The sequence below is a fragment of the Cottoperca gobio genome, chromosome 18, assembly GCF_900634415.1.
Source record: "Cottoperca gobio chromosome 18, fCotGob3.1, whole genome shotgun sequence".
In the NCBI taxonomy this organism is placed as follows: Eukaryota; Metazoa; Chordata; class Actinopteri; order Perciformes; family Bovichtidae; genus Cottoperca; species Cottoperca gobio.
Genome location: NC_041372.1, coordinates 1852266 through 1879621, shown reverse-complemented (window position 1 = coordinate 1879621; position 27356 = coordinate 1852266). Strand labels below are relative to the sequence as shown.

General features: G+C 42.7%; 1 protein-coding gene across 4 annotated transcripts in view; it reads left to right on the top strand.

Annotated features, from left to right (window-relative positions):
• The window catches only part of kcnip4a (potassium voltage-gated channel interacting protein 4a), a 116395-nt gene that overhangs the window by 56240 nt on the left and 32799 nt on the right, over positions 1-27356 (top strand). The window contains exon 1 of one of the 4 annotated variants that reach the window (XM_029455147.1): positions 11748-11908. The exons of the other annotated variants lie outside the window; for them this stretch is intronic. Within the exon in view, the coding sequence (XP_029311007.1) occupies positions 11851-11908 (58 nt within the window). The 5' untranslated portion in view covers positions 11748-11850. Of the gene's footprint in view, positions 1-11747; positions 11909-27356 lie in introns of those variants that run through there. 4 annotated transcript variants of the gene reach the window in all.

The window sequence follows — 27356 nt, the reverse complement described above, 5'->3', positions numbered from 1 at the left end:
TGGGTTTAAATTCAATTCCTCACTTCTGGCAAACACAGGAATGTGAATAATGAATGTGGAAGCCATGTCTGAGGGCAAGAATAAAAGCGAGCGTGTTCCTGGCTGAGCTTAAAGGTTTACCATCCTTCAGGCGATAAAGATCCTCTCACAGGTGGGAGTTTGGTGTAGCTCCATCCCTGTTGTGAGATACTAAGGTACAGTTAGTTAAAAATGAATTATAGACCCCAAACTATTGTGTGCAATATTTTAAATGAGAAAAAGAAATCAGCAAATGAGGCATGCATTGTTAATATTAAACATGTAAAGCAACTCGCTCAAAGCTTTAAAGAATAAATAATTCTTAATTAAGTTTTATTGGCTGATTGAAAGTCGTGACAAAAGAGGGTCAAACTTCATGCAACCTTCTTAAATAATTGAGTTTTGTGTGCACAAAGCTGCACGCGGAGATCCTCCCTGTATTATCTGTGTTTGTGCTTCTTCTTTCTACTCACAATATTCACACATTATCCCAACCTGCTAATTGGGATTTGTAATCTCATTGTTCCTAACCGTCATCCCACACAGACACAAACCATACCTGCTCAGGTCTTAATGTCTTCGGGGGAATTTCTGATGCTCATCTATGAAGATGGGAAATTAAATTCTTCGATGACCTGATTGACCCCCGAGCCCAGAGACGGAACAGTCTGAGGATTATATAATGTTTGACTTCACAGGCTGAGATTATGATGTTTATCAGTTAAGAATACTGTGAAGCTTTTATTGATGTCAGGACAGTTATTAGTGCATCACTGCTTCTGCGAAGGATTCATCTTCCAGCCGTGCAGACACACATTTCAAATAACTGTCGAGCTGCAACCAAACGTCTCACACTCACAGTGACTTGAGGTCTGTGTTTCTTTTTCCTGACAACCCACACCAGATGGGGGGGGGGGGGGGGAAGAGTCTGTAGATTACAGTGTTAAGTGTGAAAGACACTCTGTCTTGGTTGTAAGCATGTGAACTGTAAATACACAAATTCAGTGAAGCACATTGATGTTCCTCAACATCCGAATGTGTGCAGCATTAGTTTGGTTGCACGCGCCGCAGGGAACAAAATGTTCCTGTTCCCTGTAAATGAATGTATTAACACTTGAGCGCCGTTGGCTTGGTACTCCTGTGATGAATGCATGCTAAACAGCAATTACTGCAATTGAAGGTGGCCTCACATTAAAACCGCATTGAGGCTTGTAAACCTGTAATTGACTCCTGCAAACAGCGTAATCGAAATGTGTTGAATAATTGCATAGAAACGAGCTTTCCAACATTGTGTTCTGATTTAAAACTGAAACCATGAAAAACATACCGCCAGCAGGTGCTATCCCACAATGCTCTGCTTCCTGGTTCGTAACAGGAAGCCCTCCCTCAGGTGAGGGGAGAAATGCTGTATGTGTCATATATCGCCTAGTTGGTGGGTGGACACAGAAGTACAGTGAATCTGAAGGAGAGAACACTAAAGACAGCCCTGTGTGTGTGTGTGTGTGTGTGTGTGTGTGTGTGTGTGTGTGTGTGTGTGTGGCATTCATTTGATGGCACTACATCGACAGACCACATGATTCAGTGACTGCACCAGCCTGACAAGTATCAGTGAAGAGGAATTCAGCAGGGGAGAGATTAGCATGCCATGAAGAGAATAGTGACTCCATGGATGGATTGTTAGACAACTGGCCCCTGGGCACAGGCATGTAAAAGCCCCCCAGTCCCTCCTGCATAGGAGCAAGACCCCTAGACTGGTAGAGATGCAGAACATGTCTTTATTTTTGTCTCTCTTTATAGTCGTTAGTTGTTTTGCATGCTTTCTTTTCTCTTTACAGTTGATTTTCATCTCCATGTTGTTGTTTTGTGTATCTCTGCGGTACTTTTGCATGGCTTCGCTTTGCGGCTCTTTGTAGTCATCTTTTGTCTGTACTCATTATTGGAGTCATTATGTGTCTTTTTGTTTTTTTCCATTGGAATTCAACTGAATATTTGTGTTTAGTTCATGCTGGAGATTATTGCATGTTGTCTATGTGTGTGTGTGTGTTGTCCACGACCAAGACATTCCTGCTTTGAACTAACATGAAGTGTTAGTAGTGTGTAAGTGTTAATATTCACTTCAAGTAGAGCTTCTGCCCTCAGGCCCCCTGACGCCTCGGGCCCCTGGGCCTGTACCCTGTAGGCCTGTTCAGTGGTCCATCCAGAGTTGACTAAAACAATTTGACAAGCTTGTCATTTTTAAAATCCCTCCTCCATGCTCCCTCACGGCAACATCTGGATTGTCGATGAGCCATGACTGCATCACTTAAAAACCCTCGAACAACCACAGCTGTCAACATCAACACGGCAGCACAGTTGTCCACCTGACTGTCTCGTCTCCAAATGATTTCTGCACCATTACCTTCCATCCCTCAGGGGATCATTTAGTGTTTCATGTTCACCTTACGTTAAGATGAAACGTCTCTGGAAGATGTCAGAGCTCAGTGTTTACCATATTGATTAATTCATATTTCTTTATATATGCTCACGTTGTATCATCTTACACACCACAGTGGTGTCCACAGTGTTCGGCTGCGCAGCTTGAGTTTATATAAGGTTCTTCGCCCGCGGTGATGACCCTCAATGGCTGGTGAGATTTCAAGGTTTAGGTTAATACATGTTTGAAAGTGCAAAGACATATTTCTCTTCTGACTTCTTGTCTGCTTTATTTTTTGTCGTATTGCCTCTTGAATCATTGTGTGCCAATGTAAAGCAATTATATAAGCAACATTCTTGCTGCAGCTGTATTTGTCTAGACGACATTGAACATTTGAAAACTTTGAGTTCTTCTATTTAAATGGATTTTTTATTTATTTCTCAAAGTAAAATATTAAAAGAATTACGTTTTAGTGCCTGCATCAAAACTCAGGCGTTGTATCGGCACTAGTATTACATACATTTCTAATGATACTCATCGCTTATACACGACCTGTGACACGTAGAGAAGACGTTGCTTTAAATGGTCACAAGCCATTAGGGCGGGAAACGACTCATCTCAGGAACAGAAATGAATCTTCCATCCAGCTGTTTATTGCTTCTCCACCAGTGCTGAGATATCTGCTCTGTATTTGGTGGAGAAACAATTTCCTTCCTTTTTGTCTCAGCATGTGAGGAGACACCAACAGTATTAATCAGAGTTTGTTCCCCGCTGTCGATGCGAAGTGTGTGCAACGGAATTAGCCCGACAGGATATAAACTGTAGCATTCACTTAGAAGACAATCTGCAGCCTCCATGTTCAGCCTTTGTCTCTATCATCGCAGAATATGCACATTAGTGCCATGACAATGGAATACATAAAGGCATTAGAAACCAAGAAGGAAGCTTTTTGGTTGTGCAGTCTTCCAGCATGCAGAATATACTGTAGGACTGGGCACTTGCATGAATGTGTACTCCGGTGTGAGGTTGGTTGATACTTTACGGCGGCTTGTAGGTCGTAGATTACAATCTGATAGTTCTTGAACACATGAAAGTACAAACGCATCTAAACACACAATGAGGACAGATTGCGATCTGACCAAACAACCTCTAGGCAGTAAATGCAATTTCATTTTCAATCCATATACAACGTGTACAGAAATACGTCATTGTGTGCGACTTCCAAACCAGCGAGGAAGCAGCCATTAACCAGCGAGCTAAACTACGAGCAAGGAAGAGAAAATCTGTGAAAATGGATATTAAAGACAGTCGTGGATGTAGTGAAGACTGCTGGCAAACAGTCTAGATATGGCAAATCATATCTAGATTCAATCTAGAAGCAGTGTAAGGGGGTCATTAATTGGCTTCTAGTTTCAGATCAAAGATGCAACCACAGACGATCCACAGGCAGGAGCAAGTATTTCTAAGCAAACGGACGGAAGTGATTTGGAGAGGCATGAAACAAAGACACAATCAATCTACAAGGATTAATGATCAAAAAGTGTTGGCTTCAGTTCAGCTATTAAATGAGATCATAAACACATCTATTCAAGGAATGCTCGTCTAATCTAATCTCCACAGTTGCTATTAACATTTTAATCGTCTGCTTGCCTTCCTACAGTAGATCAGATAAGACTGACAATAACACAGTTAATCAGCTTGTTCTAAGACCCTGAAAGTGAACTAAATGTGGGCATAACACGATGAGAAGTATGCTGCCGCTTCCCAGCACGCACACGTAATCTGGCCTCGATGTGGGGAACATGAGAGAGGAGATGATACTTCAGTGTTACTCTAGCTGCTCACACACATGGCGTTTGGTTTCGGGCTCGAGTCTGTGAGAAGATGTCTTGCGAAATGTCTCTCAATTTACCCGGGGAAAAGGGTTTCCCCCGCACTCTCTGGTTTATTAATAGAGCCGATGCATGTCGGGCGGGGCTTGAGGGACGCCGCAGTGTCGGCATCATTGACACGGTTAGTGTTTCACTTGTCACTGTTGGTGATGAGCTGTCATCGGAGCGAGCCTAATAGTTTTGAGATGAGGTTGAGACCCGAGGCGGTTGATGAAATTGTCATTCATGGTACTGCTTGTGACCCCGGCACAGCCGAGGGCCGCTCGAGGTTTGTCCATTCAAGGATACACAACTGCTCAGCTGGTATATGAACTTGTTTTCAAATGGTACAGAACACCAGTGTGCTACACAAGGACATATCCTAACACAGGGACGGCTCAGAAAGCCATTCCTACGTGACATATTAAAAGCATCTCCTATCACTCTGACTTGCATATAAATCTTAGTTGGCTATGAGGAGACTGTGAATCCCGTTTGGCTTGAAGACACGCTGCCATTACGAAGAGTTTGTTAGAATAACATGCAACGGTAATGCTGCCAGATGCAGCACATTGCATGACCCTTCTGCTCAAGCTGTAGATTGTTTTATTAATCAATTGTATAATGTATACAATGTCAGAACAGTGGTTGCTCAACTCGACTGGTTCCTCTTTGGTTTTCCATTCGCAAAACTTGCGGATAGTACCTTGTACATTTGTTGCCACCACCTCAGCCTGAGCCGATACAGGAAGGTGGCGTTAAAACACTGCAGAATCGTCACCACCACAGGACGTCCTGCACACACCAACGATTTGGAAATAGCCAAGCTACCGTCAATAGCGACCCACAAACTTCGCCGTACAATTGACAAAGTGTAGACGTTCCTGTGTTTGGATGCCAATGAAAGGATTCAGAGAGTATCGTGTTAAAGATGATTTCACGCGTTGTAGATATGCGATCAGCTGGTAATCCCGCCTACACTGAAGGGGGGCGATATGTCCAGTAGAAACTGAAATGGAGACCTGGTACCAAAGCGAGTAGGGCTGCACCTGCAGTGGAAACACAGCATTAGTCCTGGTGTGCTCCGAGTTCCAAATACGTGGCCATAACAACTTGCACGTTAAATTTGTAGTCTCCAAGACAAAGCTGAGATCCACAAAGTGCATCATACAACTGCTTTCACAGGCTGGATAGTACTAATACTATTACATGTTGCATTATGCCAAGATACCAGTCGATGCTTACAATCAATCAAACCAAAAAGAAAACATTACTGGTAATTGTTTTGCTTGCGGTTGTGTTGCTTTATGAGCAGGGCCTCCTGCTGGGCTCCTACATGACCTCCCTCTCAGGATTAATGCCCCCCCCCTCTCTCAGCTGAACAGGATATGTGACTGAAGCAAAGCAAGCTGATTAAACTGTACATATTTAACGTGTGTTAAAGCTGAGCAGAGGACTAAACTGCTCCTGTGTATGTTGTGCGCTGAATGATAATGTACACATTATTTCTAAAATGAAGTGGAATGAGGAGTTGTGTTTATTGCTGTTGGGATTAAGAAGCGCTCGCATTGAAACGAGCATTAAATTATGTTTTCATCTCAGTTCTGGAGATTTGCTTGTGTAGCAATAGTTGCGCCCTCAAATAACTGCGGCACGGAAGGTTTTATTGGGTTGATCCTCACACCTCAGGAGGAGTCTGTTTGTTATTTGAAGATGAATCTGGAGTTATGATCCAGTGAGTGAACACGGCTCATTACATGCAATATGCACCGTGTTGAGAAGGTTTGTTTAGGGATAACAAAACCACACTTGTGATGTCTTTGCCACCAGCTGTGCGGATTTGTCATTTTGATTCCGATATGTTTCGGCTTGACCTTCATTGGATGGAGAAGCACCAGTCTTGCAGCTCTATTGTAATTATTATTTGTCACTTTTGATACTTTCTGATGTCCTGCACGGCTCGGTGAACGCTGACCTGTAACAGTGGGCTCGGTGTCACACAGGGTGTAATAAAAGAAAGTGACACGCTTGAGCGTACAGGGTGCACAATGGCAGCAGGTGTGTCTGTGCTAATGACAGACTCGAGCAGGTGCTACTGAGACTGTAACTGATTGGTGTCCATGTCGGACAGCCCGTGTGACTGCTGCAGGACGCAGACACTTACAAACCTGTCGTCAGACGGCAGTAAAGAGATTTCTCTGTATTTGCTGGATGTGCTTCATGGTGCGTCAGAACAACTCGATCCCTGACCAGCTCCTTAGCTTTTATTATGGCTTCAGGAAAGTTCTGTCCTTGGGTGCGTCACTAAACGCAGTGCTGAGTCATACTCCTCGTTCTGTTTACAGACTGCAAACGTTCAACGAAAAGAGGGAAGAAGAAGAGGTGTATACGTGTAAACACGCATTGAATAAAAGAATACTTCTTCTCCAAAATGATCATTTGTATTACTCGCCACGTGTTACCTTGAACTCCTGTTTTTCTTGCACAATGAGCAAAGGGTTTTAAATAGTACGGTTTTAGTGAAGTCATGTTTGTGAAGTAGTGATTCTACTGCACGAGTTTGTAAACGGATGCTTTGTTATAGTTCTGCTGTTAAACGCATTCACCCTGAGGCACGCGTGAATAGTTTTCAACAAATTCAATTAATTGATATACAAATGTCCATTTTGTGGGAGAAGTATTTCTTTAATACAAACAAGAGAGCAGTTATCTGTCTCTTAGAAACTAATGATGCACATAAAAGCACTGCAGAATCGAGCGTGCCAAGGCTGAGCTACCTCATTGGACATTGTGCAGCAAGAGATATTTTATTAGCCAAGATATAGTGCCAAACAAATAGTGGATTCACTGGGGTTCAATAAATATAAGAGTGGCTGAGCTGCGTTGCTTGGCCCAGTTGTGGAAATCAGGATTCTGTTTTTGTGCCACCGTTTGAAGGGGAATAACCTTTTCACTGGACCATATTTGCGTGTGATTGATGGCAGTTGGATTTGGTGCACAGCACGACGGCCGGTGCCCGCCGGTTCAGACCATCTGGGCAGGTAGTGCATCCCGCTGTCCCTGCAGCAACATGTTCTGGTTCTGGTCTCAGGAGCAGAGCTGCTCTGCAGATGGAGGCGTAGTAGATATTGTTGACTGCAGGTGTTTTAGTGACTATGCAGTGAAGAATAAAGTGCTGAGTGGATAAAAATGATTTTATTGTAGCATCGTCATTTCTGTGCAGTTTGCAGCCTTCACATGTGACGATACTGCAGGGAGAAGCTTGCCTTTTAATAAACACTCACTCATCACCCCTGACTGCTGCAGCATGCCAACCTCTGCAGCCTTCGTGTGTCTCATGTCCTCTGAAGACCGTTCTTAATTCATCCCTGATTAGAAACAGCAGGTTGGAGATTAATTCCAAAATGAGCATCTGGACGCTGAGCTTCCCTTTGCCAACTGCTGCTTAAATACTCTTGTTTTGGACAAGTGAGTCTTAAAAGCAGGTTTCATGCCGGTCTCTTTGAAGTTGTACGATGATCAGTTACTGCTCTTCTGCATTATCGAGCATAATGGACGATAACCGCAGAGCTTCCAATACGCTGTAGCAGACATTACAATTTGCTGTGTTGCTGCTTTCAGTGTCTTTCTCCCTACGCAGAGAAAAAGCGATATGCATTAACAGTCTTCACATTTCATGTTGATGAGTTGCTACTGTTAAGGCTTAATGTGAACCGTTCTCCTGCTGCACTCTTTCCATTTCATTTCCTCTTCAAGCAGCCTGCTTTGCTTGCAGTTCTTAGACAAAGCGTTTCTCTCAGCCTGGATCATCACCACCGTCTTTGTGCCTTTTTTTTTTTTTTTTGATCGTTCTGTCCGCTTTGTGTGAGAATTCCAATGTAAATTTGCAAATGAAAGATTTATAGTTTGTTTTAGAAAGAGTTCGACACCTTGCAGTGTGCTTTTAACAGGCCGTGGATTACGTCATGGAAAAAAACAAAAAGCACGTCTGCTCTCTGTTATTTACATTGTTCCTTTCCTCAAGGGCCCCTAATCTTTGTTATAAAGTCTGCGTCGCATGTAACGTCCAGCCAGTGATTCAGATCTAAATTCTGTTTAGATGGGAAAAATGGAATGATTGCATTTGTGCTTTTAGCGAGATAACATGAAGTTGTTGTTAAGCAAACTACAAGTAAAGGTAATACCTCTTCAGATATGTGTTTGGAGAAGCAGAGGGCTGCTGTAGTGCTACTTTAGTCTCACAAGATTAATAAAGTGTGCCCTCTACTGTCCAAAACATGACGGTGCAGTTTCACTTTTCTTACTAATTGCATCTAATTCTTTTCTTTCTTTCTTTCATGGAAGGATTCAGAAAGATGCATAGTGATGATCTAACAAATACAATACAATACTCCACTAAACTATACAATACTCTGGCTTTAGTTTTGTGGTATTTGGTCACAGATTGTATCCAAAGCACACTCTCATATTGATAATACTTTCACTTTTGCATCCCGTCGTGACGGTTGTTCTGTAAATAATGAAATGAAACGTGTGCAGCAAACTGTTTTGAGTTGAAGGAGGTCGACAGTTTTTTAGAAGATCAGTCAATCAATCCAACTTTATTTGTAAAGCCCCTTTTATTTCATAACGTAACAACTTTTACAACTTAAATACGATAAAATAATGTCTGAAAAATGTCTGGAACACTTTGACAGCAATAACCAGCAGAATTCGTCTCTTATTTGATCATTTGTCTGGTTTATAAGGGCGAGAGTTGCTTGTCTGCTGCAGGAGGATAATGTGACGTACATTAAACAAAGCTTCTTTGTCGTTTCCTTCCACGTAATCTCTCAGTAAAGAGGAGCTCGTCCTGTCTGAGCAGAACGGACTGCCGCACTAGTTTTATAGATCCCATGTCGGCTCTCTTGCTCGTGTGTGTCGCTCTAGAAGTCACTTGTGTTGTCGCGCAGGAAGCTCGAAGCAGCAACTTTCATTATTAATTGATTTCTGTATGTATTTATTGACATGTTGCTAAATGTACTTTGATTGTCCACTGATTAGATCCATCTGGATGTTTGTCTCTCTGGAGAAAGAGGATCATGATGAAATGACGCACACTTCACACAGTTGTGCTGCCACTCGGTGGACAATATAAATATTGTTACTGAGGACTGGGCCATTGCACAAACACATATATTCATAGCTTTATATTAATATACGCAGCCAGCTAAAAATATGAAAAATATATAGTAAAATTAAACGCTTACAAATGCAGTGCAAAAAAGATGTGAGGAAAAGGAGAACATGAGCTCATGGAAGTGCAAACTTAAATATAACATAACTATATCTAGCGTTAGTAAATGGTTGGTCATCAAACATAAGAGTGTTTACGTCTTCAGATGCAGACAATGCAAATAGTATTAACTGATGGAATAAACTCCGATCTGAGGAACATGAGGGGACCAACAGGTTCTGCACTTCTAGATCCGTGGTTCTTTGGTACACGAAAGTGGACAAAGGCTTTATGGAAAGTGTCACTAATGTATGAAACGGAACATTTGTGAGCCACCTCTGTGCAGCTCTGAGTCATCACTCCTCTTCCATGCACTGCTGTTCCACTTCCTGTGGCGTTTCAGCCGTGTCTTTGCACACCGCGAGTTCAAACGACTGCGGGGGCTTCTCCCCAGCCTGAGTCACACACACACACACACACACACACACACACACCTACAGACTACGAGCGTTCCTTTTAATGAAGTGCTATACATGGCATCGCATTGATTAACACATGTTTACATCGGGGGGGGATAAAGAAGCGTAACGGACGTCTGATGGAGAGGATCTGTGCAGCACAGCAACGACATTTTTCAAGCGTTGGTCCTTGAAATGACCAGATATTTATACTTCAATCACCTTAATTTGAATTATAAAACACTTGTGCTGCCATTTCCATCCCGAATCCCATCCAGTTAATGAGATTGTTTTCCTGAAGCTGTGTGGAGTAAGCCTCCGTGTGTGTGTGTGTGTGTGTGTGTGTGTGTGTGTGTGTGTGGAGATGATTTACCCCAGAGACATTTGATTATTCCTCTCTATTCTCTGGAGTGCCTAATTTAATGAAAATTAATTTCTGCTCCAACATAATTGGGCTACCCTTCGAAAAGACACGCTCAGCTGATTTGGTCCGATCCTCGAACCGGCGTTGAAGAATTCATGCTAAGTGGCTCCGCTTTAGCTTTCTCACGTTCTCACATTGTCACTTTCTCTTTGATATACACATGTACATGGCTGGATGGAGACTTTGTATATGATCTGTTGTGTAAGTGCAGCTTCACTGATCTCTACAACGAGATGTCTGCACGAGTCAGAATCTGTAGACGACAGGTATCAGGAGGGTTCTGCTTGCAAAAGAAATGGAGCACGTTGGTGATTTCAAAGGATCTTGACCTTCAGCATGGGGGTCACTCTTTTGTTTGAGTGTTTGTACACACATTATGTAGGTGTACCGTTACCTTCTGTCTGACAAAGAACCCGTGGTGGACAGGAAGCAGGTTAATGGAGTGGGTGCAAATTAAAGCCTGATTGCAGTGGGCTGCTGTTCCCTTCACACTGTTCATGCATGTGGGTTGCACAGCCAGACAGTATTTGTTGTTCTATTTTCCTCTTCACATGGTCACATCGGTCAGTTATCCCTGTGGTATCTCTCGCCCGCTCCGAGCTAAGGATGGACAGGGAAGAGATTCTTGACTTCATTCTGACCTTCAGACCGTCACCAGATAATCCTGAGGATCTTCCTTGAAGTCGCTCGGAGTCTGCCGAATAAGCAGCTGCAGGATCAACTCTGTGCAGGCAATCACTTTCGTTCATTGCTTGTATGATGGGGTGTGAAATGACGTTCTCATGGAAGCAGGAGCTTTTCTCTGCGGTGTTGCATTAGTGCACTTTCTTTCTTACTTAAAATGCATGTTGCTTTTTACTTGCTGTTTATTCTTCTCTTTGCCAGCATGTGATAATGTTGAGACGAACACAGGAATGTCCCTCTTTCATTAATCAGTATATAAAGTGGCTCGTCAGCATTAGCAGGTAGAATAGAGGCTCACTAATGATGGCTTTAATTTAAATATGTGATGAGCAGCCACTGGCAGCCTGAGCTCGTGCTTTTCTCCTCCCGGCAGGAGGTAGTTAAGTCAGGGTGATCTCTGCAGCACCTCTCTCCACAGCCTGTTGCAGGCTCCCTCTCCGAGCCACATTAATGTAGGTGCTCCACTGGTACAAAGTAGGTTTTGAAGAGCAGAGATCAGATAGCGAGCTCTCTCTTCAAAGCAGGAAAATAGATGAAAGGAGGGGGGCTTCAGAGCATGCGCGTCAAAATTCAAAACTCAGAGACACGCATGTTTTACTCCCACTCCTATTCCTCTTCAGGCTGCCCACATAGCCGGGGTGAATATAAAGGCAAGTTTAGAGCGGAGACTTCATTTTTCACTCTCAAGCCATCCTCGTGTGGGAGTGAAAGCGTGTGAAATCTAGCAGGACTTCCAAATCACTAAGCGAGAAAGTCTGGAGGGCGCCATGGGGGCTTTAATGGTCATCTTCTCTGTTCAGCCGAAACAAAGACGCAAGACAACAGGTAGGCTCGATGGAAGCTGGTTTCGTTTGGTGTTTCTCCAGAGATAGCAGCTGAACTAGTTGCCTAAAGAAGAAAGATGTTTGTCTGTTTTTAAAAAAGGTTGATTTATGTTGTGCTTCAGCAGGAGAATTATTGCTAAAATATTTGCACAAATTAATAGTTCCTGCTGTGTGTGAGAATGTCCTGCGTTAGTCTGTGTGTGTGTGTGTGTGTGTTCTGGACTGAGGTGTCCTGAAATCTGCTGTTTTCATACCAGCAGTCCATGAAATTGACTTAAATCGGCCACCTTCACGTAAACATTTCACTCTGAACTCCACAAACTCACTCGACTTTTTCCATTTGCTTTTCCCATTATTGATTTTCCAGTGGCAGCACACACTCTCAGCGTGCCACATCGCCTCTCTGCCAACGCAGTCGCACGAGCTAATGTTACATCTCTGCCTGCAATTATGTGCTGATCAGCATCTCCGTCACAGCTTGTCACTGCAACAACAGACGAGGAAGTCCGCTCTTTATTAAAGAACAATGGAGTATTTAGTGGGCGGTCAGCGGACAATAACTGCTGGAGGTTATATTTAGTTGTGTGGTGGGAGACAGACAGAATGGACGACACTTAGAGGACAGTAAGTCCTGTTTCACTGGGGAGGGAACGTGAAAGCAAAAATGAATGAGGGTCTCACCAGCAATAAATCACAGCACTGTAAGCACGTGTCCCAGAGAGGGGACATGTGATCCAGACGCACGCCGTCTTACAGCAGATCGTATGTACTGTCCCATATTTCCAGATCATATAAAGCACATAAAGGGAAACGTAGGACGTTCACAGTTGGTTGATTGTCTGCAGGTTACAGGTTTACCATGGAAATTAAATGAACAAGTTTGAACAATAATATTTCAGAAAGTCGTAGCTGGTGACGTTAGAGCACAGCTCACATTTAGTAAACAAAATATTATTTAATTCCAGCGTATGTTTGCGAGACGTTATATTTACATGTTTCCCTTTCAATGTCAGAAGAAGTGTTTAGGATGAGGACTGACCCGTGTGTTGCTCTCACAGTATAAATAGCTTTTAGTTTGAACCTTTAGTCCCACAACATGTCGGCGGCTGAAGAAATGCTCCCTGGCTCTGGAGGAAACGCTGGACGAGCTATCATATGCTGCAGCATGTTAAGAAATCCAAAGCCGGACAGCCGTCAGGAAGTCACACCGCTGATTAACTGATAAGTTGATGCATTAGTTAGTTGTGTGCCGGGGTTTCAGGTGCAGCCGGCAGGTATCCAGGAGACGTCTTCTGTGCGCCGGTCATTGTTTTCAGTCCGATTAGCAACTTAAGATGTGAGAATGGAGTTTCTGCTCCAGGCGACATTTCGGCTAATCTCTATAAATACATCTTTTCTCTTTTTTGTACCAATGTGAGCTCTTTGAGTTCTGAACTGCAATGTGAAGACGTCATTTTGGCTCCTGGAAGCTGTTGGTAATTTCTCACATTTTCTTTGTGTAAACTATATAAAAGTGTGTTAATAATGAATATAATTCTGTGTTTATTGTGGAAATCCAGCTCAAAACTGTTTTTTAATTATTACATTTCTTTTCAAATCATGCAGCCTTGTGATTAACGACGTGTAGTGCTCTTTAGATGAGGACACGATCGTACAACATGCGGCGTGCTACTCCACCGCCCACTCTTAACGCCCTCCATCGTTCCCCGTCGACCTCGCTCATCTGCATGACAAGAGACGACGGTCCGAACACCCGGAGGAACTTTGCCCTTCAACTCCTTTTCAATCTCGCCCCTTTGAGTGTTCGCACAGTGTTCCAATGTCCCGAAGAAAAGAGACGTGCCTCATTATGCGAGCGCTCGCTGAAGTGTCGGCCTTGTCGCGCTTTCTGCCAATATTATTCCGTTGTTTGTGCCGCAGAGAGCTGTGATGAGTAGGTTGAGTAGGACTCAGAAGTAGAGCAACAACATTAACTATGACTCAGACTACCAACTGCTACATTTATGTCTTTTCAGTCTCAGAAATGCTTTCCTGATTCCCAGAATAAAAGCCGTGTTGGTGTCACTAAGCTGAGCTAATAAGTAAAGTTAACCAAGTCGCTCATTGTGACGTTAACACAAGGGGTGATGGAGATGTGCAGTGTGCTTCTTGTTGCTGGCGTCGTCTCTTCCAGGCCTTCTGGTGTTTACAGAACCGAGCGGAGACTTCGGCCGACCGCAGGGACGGCAGCTGTCGCGTCTGGGGGAAGCCGCGCCTCCTCTCGCGAACAACATGACAAACAGACATCCGTACTCTGAGCTTTAGATGCCCCAGCGCAGTATAATGGCAGCAGGGACATATATTTAAAGTTTCTCTTTAAGGCTGCAGCACCATTTCGTAAACGGTTTTAATCAGCAGCATCTTTCAGGTCTTTGAGGAATGTTCGTCTGCTTCAGTATCTTTACGGTATAAACTGTATTCACGCAAAGACCTTTGCATAATTACTGTAAAACCTTCTTCAAACTGATCTTATTAAATGTTTCCAGGCCATCTGTCGCATGCAGCATTTCTCACAGAACTACTCGTGTAGTTCAGAAGACGACTGACTCGAGAGAACATTTGGTATGCACATGCTTCTTTAGCACTCTCCTCTCACCTCAGCTGTCACAGGAGGAACGACGAGCCAATGAGAAGCTCTGTAAAGACTCTGGTCAGTAATATATGATCCGTTCAGGACGTTATTGTCCTTCATCAGTTGCTCAGTACAACATTAAGTAGACTTTTGATCAGTCGATCAACAACAAATATACATTTTCATGCAGAAATGTCAGAAAATGCTGCAGCCTCTTAAATGTGGAGATTCCCTGCTCTTCCATGTAAAATCAGATTCATAAATGATACGATTCCCTTTGTTTCCTCTTTTATCATCAGCAGCATATCATCTCAGCTCTTTGCAAAGTCACTGTCAGGATTCTGCTTTTTCAGTTTTTCTTAAATTAGCATTTAAATTGAAAAGAGAAGCATCAGCTGCTTGTTGGTTTCCCCTGCTGACATGATCCCTCCCTTCCCACATGGCAGGGCTCACTCAGAAGTGTATTAAAGATCAGCATCCTGCTCAGAGGAGCTCCGCAGGTGCAGAAAGGTGGGAGCGCACAGATATTTCGCGTCACCCCAGGGTGCCGTCCTTCCCCCACATGATGTCAGTTTGTTGTACCACGTTCATGGACCTCCGTCAGGCTGTACATTCACAAAGTAAGAACACATCATGTTGAAGCTACAGGCTGTGTGGGAATAATATAATGTAGAAAAACTCCATTAGATGGACTGATGATTGTATTTACATATACTTCTGGTGTTGCACTGTCTGAGCAAACTGATGACGCAATAACTGCTGATTTTCTAATTATGCATAAAAGTAAGTTAGAGATTATAGCCTTGAAGCGTTCCTGCTCGGAAACAATCTATTAATTAATTACTGTTAGAGGAATATATGCAGTCTAATAGTAGAAGGCATTTTTCTTTTCAATAAACCTTTAAGTAAATACTATAATGAATATAAAGCTTCTGTTCAGAGTTGTTGGTTCTTCAGTTTCCACTTGATGGCAGCAGAATCCAACAGAAGGTGTGAAGGAGACTTTAGACATGCGAGCGACTGCAAAGCATTTCGACCCGATGAGGATCATTTACTGCAGGAAGCGGGACGACGCATGTCCTGTTTGGTTGTAGTAATGTATATGTTGTCCGTCACAGCCGAGTAATATCGTCTTCTATTCAAGCAAAGGGCGTGTTTGCTGTTGCTGATTATTTGTCTGACGCAACAAATGTGACGGCAAACTCATCGCACCACGACCCAGATCACATGAATCTGCAGTTAAGATCATGATCTGAAGGTTACAGGCCCACTGGGGGGCCATCGTGTGGGACTCCGTCTCAGCCTCTGTCTGGAGATTCAACAGTTACTCATCATTTATCCCTTTGAGTTTCTACATGTGTTACCTTCACTGCTCGTTTACTTGTTAAGAGGAGGTTTTATCCCGCAGGTCCGTCAACATGAACAATCACGTTGATTTAAATAGGCCTGGATAAAAGGAGAAGGAGGGCGAGACGGAAACAGACCGGGGATACCTGTCGAGGGAGTTTCTTCACGCTAGATAATACACAAGGTCAGAGGACAGGTTGGATGTTATTCTCAAACGGGAGGAACTCGTGCATTTGGGATTATTTTTCAGCTGCAGGTTGATACGACTTTGTGCTCTCGTGAGTATTTACAGCAACAGGTATCGCATGGAGCCGCACGTCCTCTAGTGAACTCCCCGAGAGTCTACGGCGCTAGTAGCTCTGATGTTTGTGGCATTTAGTAATAAACTACAGAGCCCGTGTTCATAATACTGAAGATCATTTGAATAGTTTCTGGACAACAATGGAGCCTGGATAAAAGATGTCATTATTAATTAATTAAAATAAAGTCAGCTCAAACAATATGGCACCCAGTTTAGTTTTCAAATATCAATATGTAATAAAGTTGTATGTAATTATCATAATTCCCAGTGGGTATCAATCACTCTCCAACCTTTTTAATTTTAGACTGATAATATATAATATTAATAATAAATTAGATTCATCGCCTTACATCACATGAGAACATTAATTAAACAGAACAAAGTTAAAATTGTATAATTTTAATGATAACTGTACAAAAGAATGAATATAAAAAGGTGTGTGTAGTATGATGAAGCTTTTTGTTTATTGGTGTATTTGAGCTGTATAAGTTGAAAAGTACCAACATAAAGTAAAACTAAATAAAGCATCATGTTGTATTCGTCATGCAGCAGTGTGTCAGAGCAGCTGCTGCAGACGTGTTCCACACACTCACCTTCCTCACCCTCCTCACCCTCCTCACACTGATTGATGCAGCTCACCGTGCGCTGATGATACACACACAACCTGATTACTTTCATTAGCATTAGCCAAGGGCCTTGATTACACCCTGTGCCAAGTCGTGAGGTGATTGGAGAGCAGATGTGGAGAAGTTTCTTTGACATCAGGTCATGTTCTGATATTAGTGTTGAACAGAAACACGTCTCAGAGAAGAAGCAAACACTTTAAATTCAAACACCTGGAAGTTATTTTACTTCGGTCGCACCTTCTCATCACCTCTGCAAGCCGTGTGCTCTGGGAGCTTACTACGCAGACACACACACACACACACACACACACACACACACACACACACACACACACACACACACACACACTCTCTTGGGGCTCGGGCGCTATATTTGGCTCTTGCTCAGCTCCCACAAATAAAGAAGAGTAACTGATAGTGGGCTCAGTGAGCTGCCCTGCAGCATGCACAGCGCAGAGGTTGTTTCCATGGTGAAGCTGACGGGCTGTGACGATGGACGATCCTCTTTCTGTGTTTTTGTAAAAAGCTGTGGTGGATATTCTGCATGAAAGAAATATTTACCTTTTTTTATTATTTGATAAAGTCCTCAAGCTCCTTTCATCCGCTTCTGCCAGTTTTAAAACACGTCCAGGTCACCGCTGCTGAACTGAAGGTCACTCCTTAAACATTCAAAGCTTCGTCTGGTTTTCTGATGAAGCTTTGAAAGCCGTCCTAAAAAAGATCCTCAAACAAAAGCTGATGAGTTAGTGTTCTTTACATAAATGATGTGGTTCTTTAAATGTCATGTATGGAGCCTCTCTGGAGCAAACTGAAAATGCTTCAAATGTGGATCGAAACAGAATCTTTGACATTCAAATGTTGATGCATCATTTGAATGTCAACGTTATGAATGAAGCTTTAAAACCTTCAGTGCAGCCCTGCAGGTCACTCTGGAAATGTCACTTTTAGTATCTATAGGATGCACGGATAGGCATGGATTTGAAAGGTGGACTATGTGATTATTTTATATGTTTAAACTTGGATATTGAATAATACAAAATAGTGTCGTCTGCTGAGAGACCTGGATGATTTCTTTCCCTTTGCCTGCTGACAGCAGGCTCATCTCTCTCCCGCCCTGCGAGTCCTTTCTTCTCTCGCCTCTCTCTCGTCATCTCCCTCTGAAGGTTTGCAGCTTTATTTTGAGTCCAGGTGACGGTGAGGTCACACACGCAGGTTATTGCTCCAGCTGACATTCTGCACTCAGTCATGACCGTCATCACTTCTTTAGAGTCAATATTGAAAATGTGGAACATGTTGGAAAACATTTGACATCTTTGGCTTTGAGGGGGAATGGCATCCTTTTCTTTCTGTAAGTAGAATTACAGCAGTTGTGCTTTAATTTGTCTCTGTTGTTGAGACGAAGCTGTTTGAGTGTTTGACCTGATGATGGCGCTGGATGAAAGGTTTCTGAGGATTACACGTGTGCACCAATTGTGATTTCCCATCTTGCATCTTTGCTGTAGTGAACAACAAAAGCAAAGAGTGGTGACTTTGGGGCTTTTGACCTTCCTCACAAACAACAGGTTCATCCCTCCTCGCCCCTCTTTGCCTCTTTTTTCCGTTCTCTCCTCACGCCCCTCCTTCCTTTCTCTTCCACACACTTGTTCTCCCTCCCTCCCTGCCTCTCTGACTTGTACCGGTGTCTCATTAGACCCAGAGATGCAGGTTTAAAGTGCAGTTTAACGGCCTGCAGGCAGTGCTGCATGCCGGGCTCTGAGTCTCTGGACATGGGCCGGCTGTGACCCGTCCGACATGCTGACCATGAACTTGGAGGGTCTGGAGATGATTGCTGTGCTGGTGGTTGTGGTTCTGTTTGTTAAGGTGCTGGAGCGCTTTGGTTTGTTAGCAGACAGCTATGACGGTAAGGAAACTCCTCCAACCTCTTGTTGTTGCCCAAGTTTAGAACTGAAGTCTGAAGCGTCTGCAGTGGAGCTCATCGTCTGTATGTGTTGTCAGATTCAAGGCTCCGATCTGTTGCTCTCATCTCTGTCTTTTCCTGGTTCAAATATTCCTTCGCTTTGATACACGCTTCAACAAAGTTTGTCAAAACCTTATGAGATGTTTTATGTTTTGGTGTGTTCTTCACTGCACGGTGCACTTTCAGTGCGTCGGTCCTCTAACAGCCGCCTCTTCCCGTCCTTCATGCTTTGCTGCTAATTGGCTCAGCAGTCGTGACGACTCATGCAGGCCAAATATTATAAATGATCTCCTTTTAATCCTTTTGTTTTGGACTTTTCTGTATCTCAATAACATTTCATTTCACGTCAAAATTCTGTGTAGCAATCCACTTTGATGGTTCGATGATTTAATTAGAATGAGATTAGATTGGATGTGAAGCTTGCATCATTTGTGGGTTGGCTCTCTTGTTTATCCAAATGAGCGCGAGACCGTTGACTGGATGTAATTGTGCAGCAGCTGCACAGTTCGATGTTCTTCTTACCTCTGAATGCAAAGTGAGGGAGGTTTATGTTGTAATGACTAATCTGCAGTGATGTGTGTTCACATATATGCTGCATATGTTCGCAGCTCACGTCAAAGACGACTTCCGCTCGGTGTTAAAACTTTGTCTCAGCGGGGAAGGTGTAACAGGTGGCCTATAAGATGAGACCAACTAACTGTAAAGGTGTGAAATAAGTTTAGATCATTTAGAATTTAAATATTTATTTTACTTCTAATATTTACTCAATGAATGAAGTCGTGACTTATTTATTTTTTGTGTGATGTAATTCTGTTTTGTTTATATATATATATATATATATAGAAACATGTTGGTCCCTGAACTGTTTGTGAGAGGACAACGTGAGATAAATCTGCACTTTCACAGCATATTTTAAACAATGAATGACTAAAATATATGTGGTTTCAGCTTTTAATTATGTTTTTTTAAATGCCAAAGAATTAAATAAAATGAGGTGAAAAGTCCATTAAAAACATTCTGATTGATTTGCCTACTAATTCTTAATAAATCAGTCAATTATAATCAGTTTGGACTATTTCATGAATTAAACCCTAACCCTTCTTTGAATTATTGATACATTTTAACTGGAACTATTAGAATATGTAATCACTTTTATCCCTTTGATAGTTCTCAAAGTCAAATATTCCAAGTTTAATATGATAGTCTGTAAGTTATGCTACAGGATGTCTCTGTCTGGAAACATTTTCACATGTTCACAAAGCAAATAGTGTTTTTCTGCTTATAGTGCAGTTTTGCCTGTTTTCAAACTGCGCCTACATTTCCCAGGATTCATTGGGAGCATGATGATGCTTTAAGATTTTAAGTGTTAATACGACAGAAGAGATATTCAGGTTTAGTCTGATCAGTGATTTTAATAAGCATTATGTAATATGTAGGATATAGATGCTTCTTACAGGATATTACACGAAGCACAGCGCTGCTCGTTACTCTGCAGTATTCCTCCACATGATGGCTTCGTGTTATAAACTCAGCCGGCTCCACGGCTCTCTGTCTTCTCTTCAGTGGCAGCAGCTCTTGATGCACTGTTTGCAGATGAGTCCCGCTGAAGGTGCTGCTTTCATGTGCCAGGAAGTAACAAATGTTTCCAATTACAAATGGACAAAACCAGTTACGTGCTTTTGTCACTTATAATGTCCACTCTTTGACTGTTAATTATAGGAGGAAGGCAGTGATTTATTTCACTACATGTGTTAAGAAAGGGGTCAAACCTTTGTTCCAGGGTCCTCGTGCATTGATTGGTCGGGGCTTTCTTCACAGTTAAACAGCAAATGAACGAACAGAGATGGAAGTGAATGGAAAACATCTGTTCAGCCACATCATGTGTCTGAAGTCATCCTCTTTGATTTCGTAGGTTTTAAGTAATGACATGAGTCGGCACATTGATCATAAATAAGAATTTAGATACAAAGCTATCAGGCAAACAGCGCCAATGAGGGGAAAGGGAAACGCCTGCAATTGACCTTTGAGGGATAAACATCACTGAAACATGAGATGTTTGAAACGTCTCGTTGATGTCATATTAAGAGTGTATTGATCTGGGGAACATGGGAGCCTGAACATACAATTAGGTCCAGAAATATTTGGACATTGACACAATTTTCATCATTTTGTCTCTGTACACCAACACAATGGACTTGAAATTAAACAATCAATATGTGCTTTAAGTGCAGACTTTCAGCTTTAATTTGAGGGTATTTACATCCAAATCAGATGAATGGTGGAGGATTTACAACACATTGTACACATGGTATCCCCTTTTTAAGGGACCAAAAGTAATTGTACAATTGGCTGTTCAGCTGTTCCTATGGCCAGGTGTGTGTTGTTTCCTCGTTAGTTCATTTACAAGGAGCAGATCAAAGGTCTAGAGTTCATTTCAAGTGTGGTATTTGCTTTCAGAGTTTGTTGAGATCAACTCTCACTATGAAGTCTAAAGAGCTGTCACTATCAGTGAAGCAAGCCATCATTAGGCTGAACCATCAAAACAAATGCTTCTGGATCAGCATCCTGTGGACAGATGAGACAAAGATCAACTTGTAGAATGATGGGAAGAGAAGAGTATGGAGAAGGGAAGGAACTGCTCATGATCCAAAGCACACCACCTCATCAATGAAGCACGGTGGTGGTCGTGTTATGGCGTGGGCATGTATGGCTGCCAATGGAACTGGTTCCCTTGTATTTATTGATGATGTGACTGCTGACAAAAGCTAGCAGGATGAACTCTTATCTGCTCATATTCAGCCAAATGCTTCAGAACTCATTGGACGGCGCTTCACAGTACAGATGGACAATGACCCAAAGCATACTGCGAAAGCAACCAAAGAGTTTTTTAAGGCAAAGAAGTGGAATGTTCTGCAATGGCCAAGTCAGTCACCTGACCTGAATCTAATTAAGCATGCATTTCACTTGCTGAAGACAAAACTAAAGGGAAACTGCCCGAAGAACAAGCAGGAACTGAAGACAGCTGCAGTATAGGCCTGGCAGAGCATCGCCAAGGACCAAACCCAGCGTCTGCTGATGTCTGTGTTCCAGACTTCAGGCTGTTATTGACTGCAAAGGATTTGCAACCAAATATTAAAAGTGTCAATTTGATTTATGATTATGTTACTTTGTCCAATTACTTTTGGTCCCTTAAAAAGGGGATACCACGTATACAATGTGTTGTAAATTCCTCCACCATTCATCTGATTTAGGATGTAAATATCCTCAAATTAAAGCTGAAAGTCTGCACTTAAAGCACATAATGATTGTTTAATTTCTAGTCCATTGTGTTCATGTACAGAGCCAAAATGATGAACATTGTGTCAATGTCCAAATATTTATGGTCCTAACTGTAGATTCCATAGATGCTCTCTTTTGCTCTCAACTTTACTGAAGTCCAGAGGACTGGCAGTGCACTGGCCTGTCTCACCTGCCTCATCTGTCTCACCTGTCACTCCTCTGACTCCAGACATCAGCCTGTACACTGTGTTGTATACACACATTATCTGCCCATTTTACTGTGAATCCCTGCTGAAGACACGGTGCTGTGTTTCAGGATCAGGCTTCCACTCTCTGAGGATGCGTCTCTCTCAAGCGCTGCGATACGTTGTGTTCTGTCCTTTAGTAGAGAAGTGAAGGTGAACAAAGACTTAAGCTGTGCACGGCTTCAACAATACTCTCAATTTCCACATTTATCACAAAAAGCATATGCTTTAGATGCATAGAGGAACCTAATATGTTCCATTGTCAATGCGCTTTGCAGTAAAAATGTGTTTGCATCATAATGCTCCTTTATGAAGATGTGTGCTGCACAACACATGAGTGAGACGCATACGGTACTGTAGCTGAAAGAAATGACATGAAGGGGCTTTAATCTGCGGAGCCATGTCACGGCTTTAACACATGTTTGTTTGTTGTTGTTTTTTACACACAGTTGCTTTTATGAATAATGAAATGACATGTTACGTTAGTTTTATGAGCCAGAAAACCTGCCAAAGGAAAATACAACACAGGGCTGAGAGTCTTTCTTCATCATAACACCAAACTTTGATCAAATCTTCCATTGTTTGCACAAACACCAGCACGAGTGTCGGAGTCCATCAGAAGAGCGTCAGTATATTAAACGTGCTGCTCTTTGAGCTACAGGGGGATTTTTAAATGTCTTCCCAGAGAGTGAGCAGATGAGCCAGCAGAGGGAACCAAAGCTTCGCCTCCGCCCGTCACCAGCTGCTGGTGGAGTGGAGAGAGACGATAAGCTTTAATATAAGTTTTCCCACGAACAGCTTGACTAAATAATAGATAAATCAGTTTAAGTATCCAAAATCCTACAAATAGCTTTGACCCCGCTCTGATATTTGCACATATTTGATCATTTAATAGACTTTTAAACACAAGATAGAAGTCAGACAACATTGAACTATACACATTAAAGGTGCAGCTTGACAGAACATCAGGTAACAAAGTAAAAGTAACTGACAAAATGTGTTAAAAGCAAAGTGCAAAGAAACATTGCAGGGATAATAATTTGCTAAAAGGTTAAAAGTGGCACGTCCCTTTCTAGTTGCTGGCTTTAAGTGTTTGTAAGCTGAGACGGATCCGTCGTGCGGAGGTTAAGAAGAACAAACTGCTCACACGGTTAAATGTAAATGGTAAAAGTTCCAGCATTACAGCGACGATGAGTAAATCCAGTAGGAGGAAGGCAGCTCTATGAAATATAATGTTCATTCATCTGAATTACAAGTCTCTTTTTTTAATATCTGCACTATAATATCTATTCATGGAAGCAAAGCTAATCTCTTTATTGCCTTCTTTTAACATTCTAAACACATGAGTTGGATATTATTGAGCAAAGGAGTATTAAAAACTCTACAATGTATTATAAATGTTGATAATAGTCTGCAGTCTCAGGTATTACCGGTCTCACGGCTCTGCAGTGAATTAAAGGTGTTGGCGTTTGCGCAGGTATCATCTGAGCGCTGACGTCCAACACAGCGAGGATGAGGGAGCTGCTAGTGGCGGGTTTACAGCGGCCGACACACGGCGCTGTAATCAGCCTCAGTCTCTCTGCAGGGAGCCTCTAAAGACCACATCCTTGATTGGAAAACACTTGAGCTGGAAGCATTGTTGATTTCTACAACTGTACAATCCCGCTGTTTGAGTTGCTTTGCATTTAGAGAAGAGGATTCTTCTAGGACGCTGAATATATAAAGTCATGAGCCAACAGACTTCAGGCTGAAGCTCACCTTGTTTTATAAGAACTGTTATCACTGAGTGCAGCTTTTAGACTGCAGTCTGTGTTTCCATGATGATTAATGTTCAGAGCAGGTTATTATAATAGGTCCGTGTCATTGTGTAGCGACTTGTATTATATGATGAGCTCTACATGTCATTTTGCAAGCCTATAAAGGACAATGACTGTAAATTAAATTACAACCTTTGTCTCAAATTTCAGGCAATACGATGAGTTACCTCTGCCACAGGGCTTAATATATGTAGATGTAACATTCATGCTGTGTTTCTCTTTAGGGTCATTGGAACTTGTTCTTTATTTTCCTGCTGCTCAGTGATATCTGATCCGCTTCATACGAACACTAAATCATTTTCTCTCAAAGGGAAGTCTCCACACAATTAACTAGAAGCGAAGCAGTATTGAATATTTAGTGAGATTATTAACACCCAGACCAGAGATTGCTTTAGGAACGCATCTTGCTGTGAATATTAAACTCATGAGTTTACCTTTTATCCTTGCTTGAAGGGTGAAAGTAAATTGTTTGTTGTCGCACATGCATGTGCCCAAACATGGGTGGGGGAGTACAGCCGACAGTAACGCAGCAAGAGAAGAAAAAGACCGCTAGCAAGTAAACGCGCTGCGGTCAGATAATGTTTTGTGCTTCGTAAGGTTCCTGGAAGTGTCGGCTGCGATGAGAGCTGGTGATGCTCGCTAAAGGAAACGCCCTTCCTGTTTTCTGTTAACATGAGGCACACTGGAGCGTCCTCCACCAGAGGAAAGGAGACGATGCCGTCCCACAGTGTTTTGTGGCGGCGTCTTTTAAAGGGAAGCACCGTTTGGCCTCAACAACATCCGCCGCCGCCGCTGCTTTATTGTACACTGTGGAGACATTTAAAACATCCTTGTTAAGAGGCGGGATTCTGTGTTCAACAGGAAGTGCAGTTCTGCTGAATCCTCCTTCACATCTTTCTGCTGCGGAAAAGTCTTTCCAAATATCAGCTTTGTAAATGTGTTATGAGGGAGGAAATATATTCAACACATAGTTAGACCTCAAGTATTCACACACTGTGCTTTGGTGAGGCACACTGATTGTAAACAGGAAGTCCACAGGGAGCTTTCAGCTCATGTAAATCTTCGTTCAGATGCAGAACAAAGACTCTGAAACAAACTCACGACATCACCTTACAACGTTGTTGTAGCGAACATGTAAGAAAACACCTTCTTATGACAGTAAACCTGGACACGGTACTTCCACAGATACATGTCCAGTGCTTTGATTTGACTTAACCTGTAAACTTAACATTATAGTTTTCATTAATAAACACTACTCATGGCTCTCGCTTGCTGCTTGAACAATTTTATATCTTTATAATTCATGATTCCTACAAGATATAAAAAGCTGTATTGATGTTTCTTGCAGGTGAACTGTGCTCGTTATATCTCATCCTCTGGACGTCGGCTCCAGCGAGCTCTGCTCTGTCTGCCGTTTTATGCCTCCCTTGTCTTCTCTCTTTTTACTGCTCCTGCTAATGCGTATTCTCCGTTGACCTTTGCACTTTTAGTTTAGTTTGACTGGCACTTTGCTGCTGAAGAATAGCGCACCTTAAATCAGATGAAAGGGCAGTCCATGTCCAGCTCTTTGCTGCTACATGTTGTCCACAGTGAGCTGTCAGATAGCATGTCACAGCTCATGTGGCTAAAACACAGAAAAAAGCAGGTCAATGTTATCAGCAGCTGCACACTGCCCTAAGCTCCATGGTGCTGTCCATTCACACACAATGCCATTGACTTTCCCTTTTACACGAGAACCAATCATCAGGAATGAATTGGGACGTTGATAGAAATCTTGTGGTCTTGCTGTAAACAGAAGACTGGCAGGTCTTGTGAAGATGAATGACATTCACTCACGGAGGTTAACAGAAGTCATTTACTCAACATGCAGCACAACACAAAGCTACTCACAAGGCGTCCTGGTATGATGATGGAGTTGTGGACCCCCGCGTGGCACTAAAGTATTTTTTTCCTGTCAAATTTGGCAATTATATTTGGTGAGAAAGCCCAGTTGGGGTTAACACAATGGACACTTAACTTGCAAATGTGTGAACTCTGAGTCAGGTGGGACAATGATCCGCACAGAGAGGGCAAACGTATTCGTCCCTGAATAATGAGGCCTGGATCTGATAAAACATAGTTATTATATCTCTAGATAACGTTTAAAGGACTGAATGACACTTCATCCATCATTTTGGTTCTGTAGATGCTAGGAGGGTAAAGAATGACTAATTCCCATAGAGGCATGCACAAGCATCTGCAGCCACATCGTGAGGCCTCGGTATCAGAGTCACCCCGTGGCCCCCCACGCTTGATTGCACATGCGGCTTCACTGACGGTTGCCCTGGTTCACAGCTTATAATTGCCTTCCCCTTCACAGGTGCCGCTTCAGTAAATTTGACGGCCTCATTTTAATGTGCTTTAGAATACACAACCCGAACACCGTGCTGCTTTGCACTCCTGAGCAAATCTCTGCAGGTGTCATATTATCACCCGCTGATCTGTAAACATGTCGACCATCGGCGACGCTTTGACTGATGGCGGTCACATGAAGCCGGCTATCCACTCCTGAAAGATAACACTTGTTCAATACTTCATGGAAATCTTGGTCTTGGTTTGCGACTTTTACTAAAACTAATAAAAATCCAGAGGTTGTTTCATTCTCAGGAAAAGACTCAACGATCCCTTGTTTTCTCGGTTTCCTCTTCCTAATAAGCCGTTTGGAAGTTCTTAGTTTCCTCACCTTTGCATTTAATAGATGGACTCTGTTTTTCCTTTCTCTGTATATTGTATTTCACATACCCACTGATTCATTGACGTGGTCCGGTCGTGTCCTCTGTCTGCCCAGACAAGAAGCGATAAGATCCTCCCCTCGTGAATACTGAGGATGGAAAGTGACGAAGACAGGTGGCAGCGACGAGTGAGAAAAATATGTAATCTTTCCCAAGATCAATGTCTCTGTCTGCAGAGCCAGACGAACAAAAAGGCTACAGGTTTGTCTCTCAGACGGATCCTGTTCATTACACCGATAAGGACTACGGAGATGACAGGCCAGACCTGAGTGCAGCTTGACATTTTTCAGACTGAGAGAAGCCACCCGTCAGAGGTTGCGGAGGATGTACGAGGTCTGTGAGCAATCCTTCACTGAACACATGAGTGATGGCGCCAGCTGTCATCGAGGGAGCCATCAAAAGTTCCCAAAAATAAGTTTTTCAAGTTATTAACATTTTCATGCAGCAATGTAGAACAAAGTAACCCTTTAGATCAGCGGTCCCCAACCTTTTTTG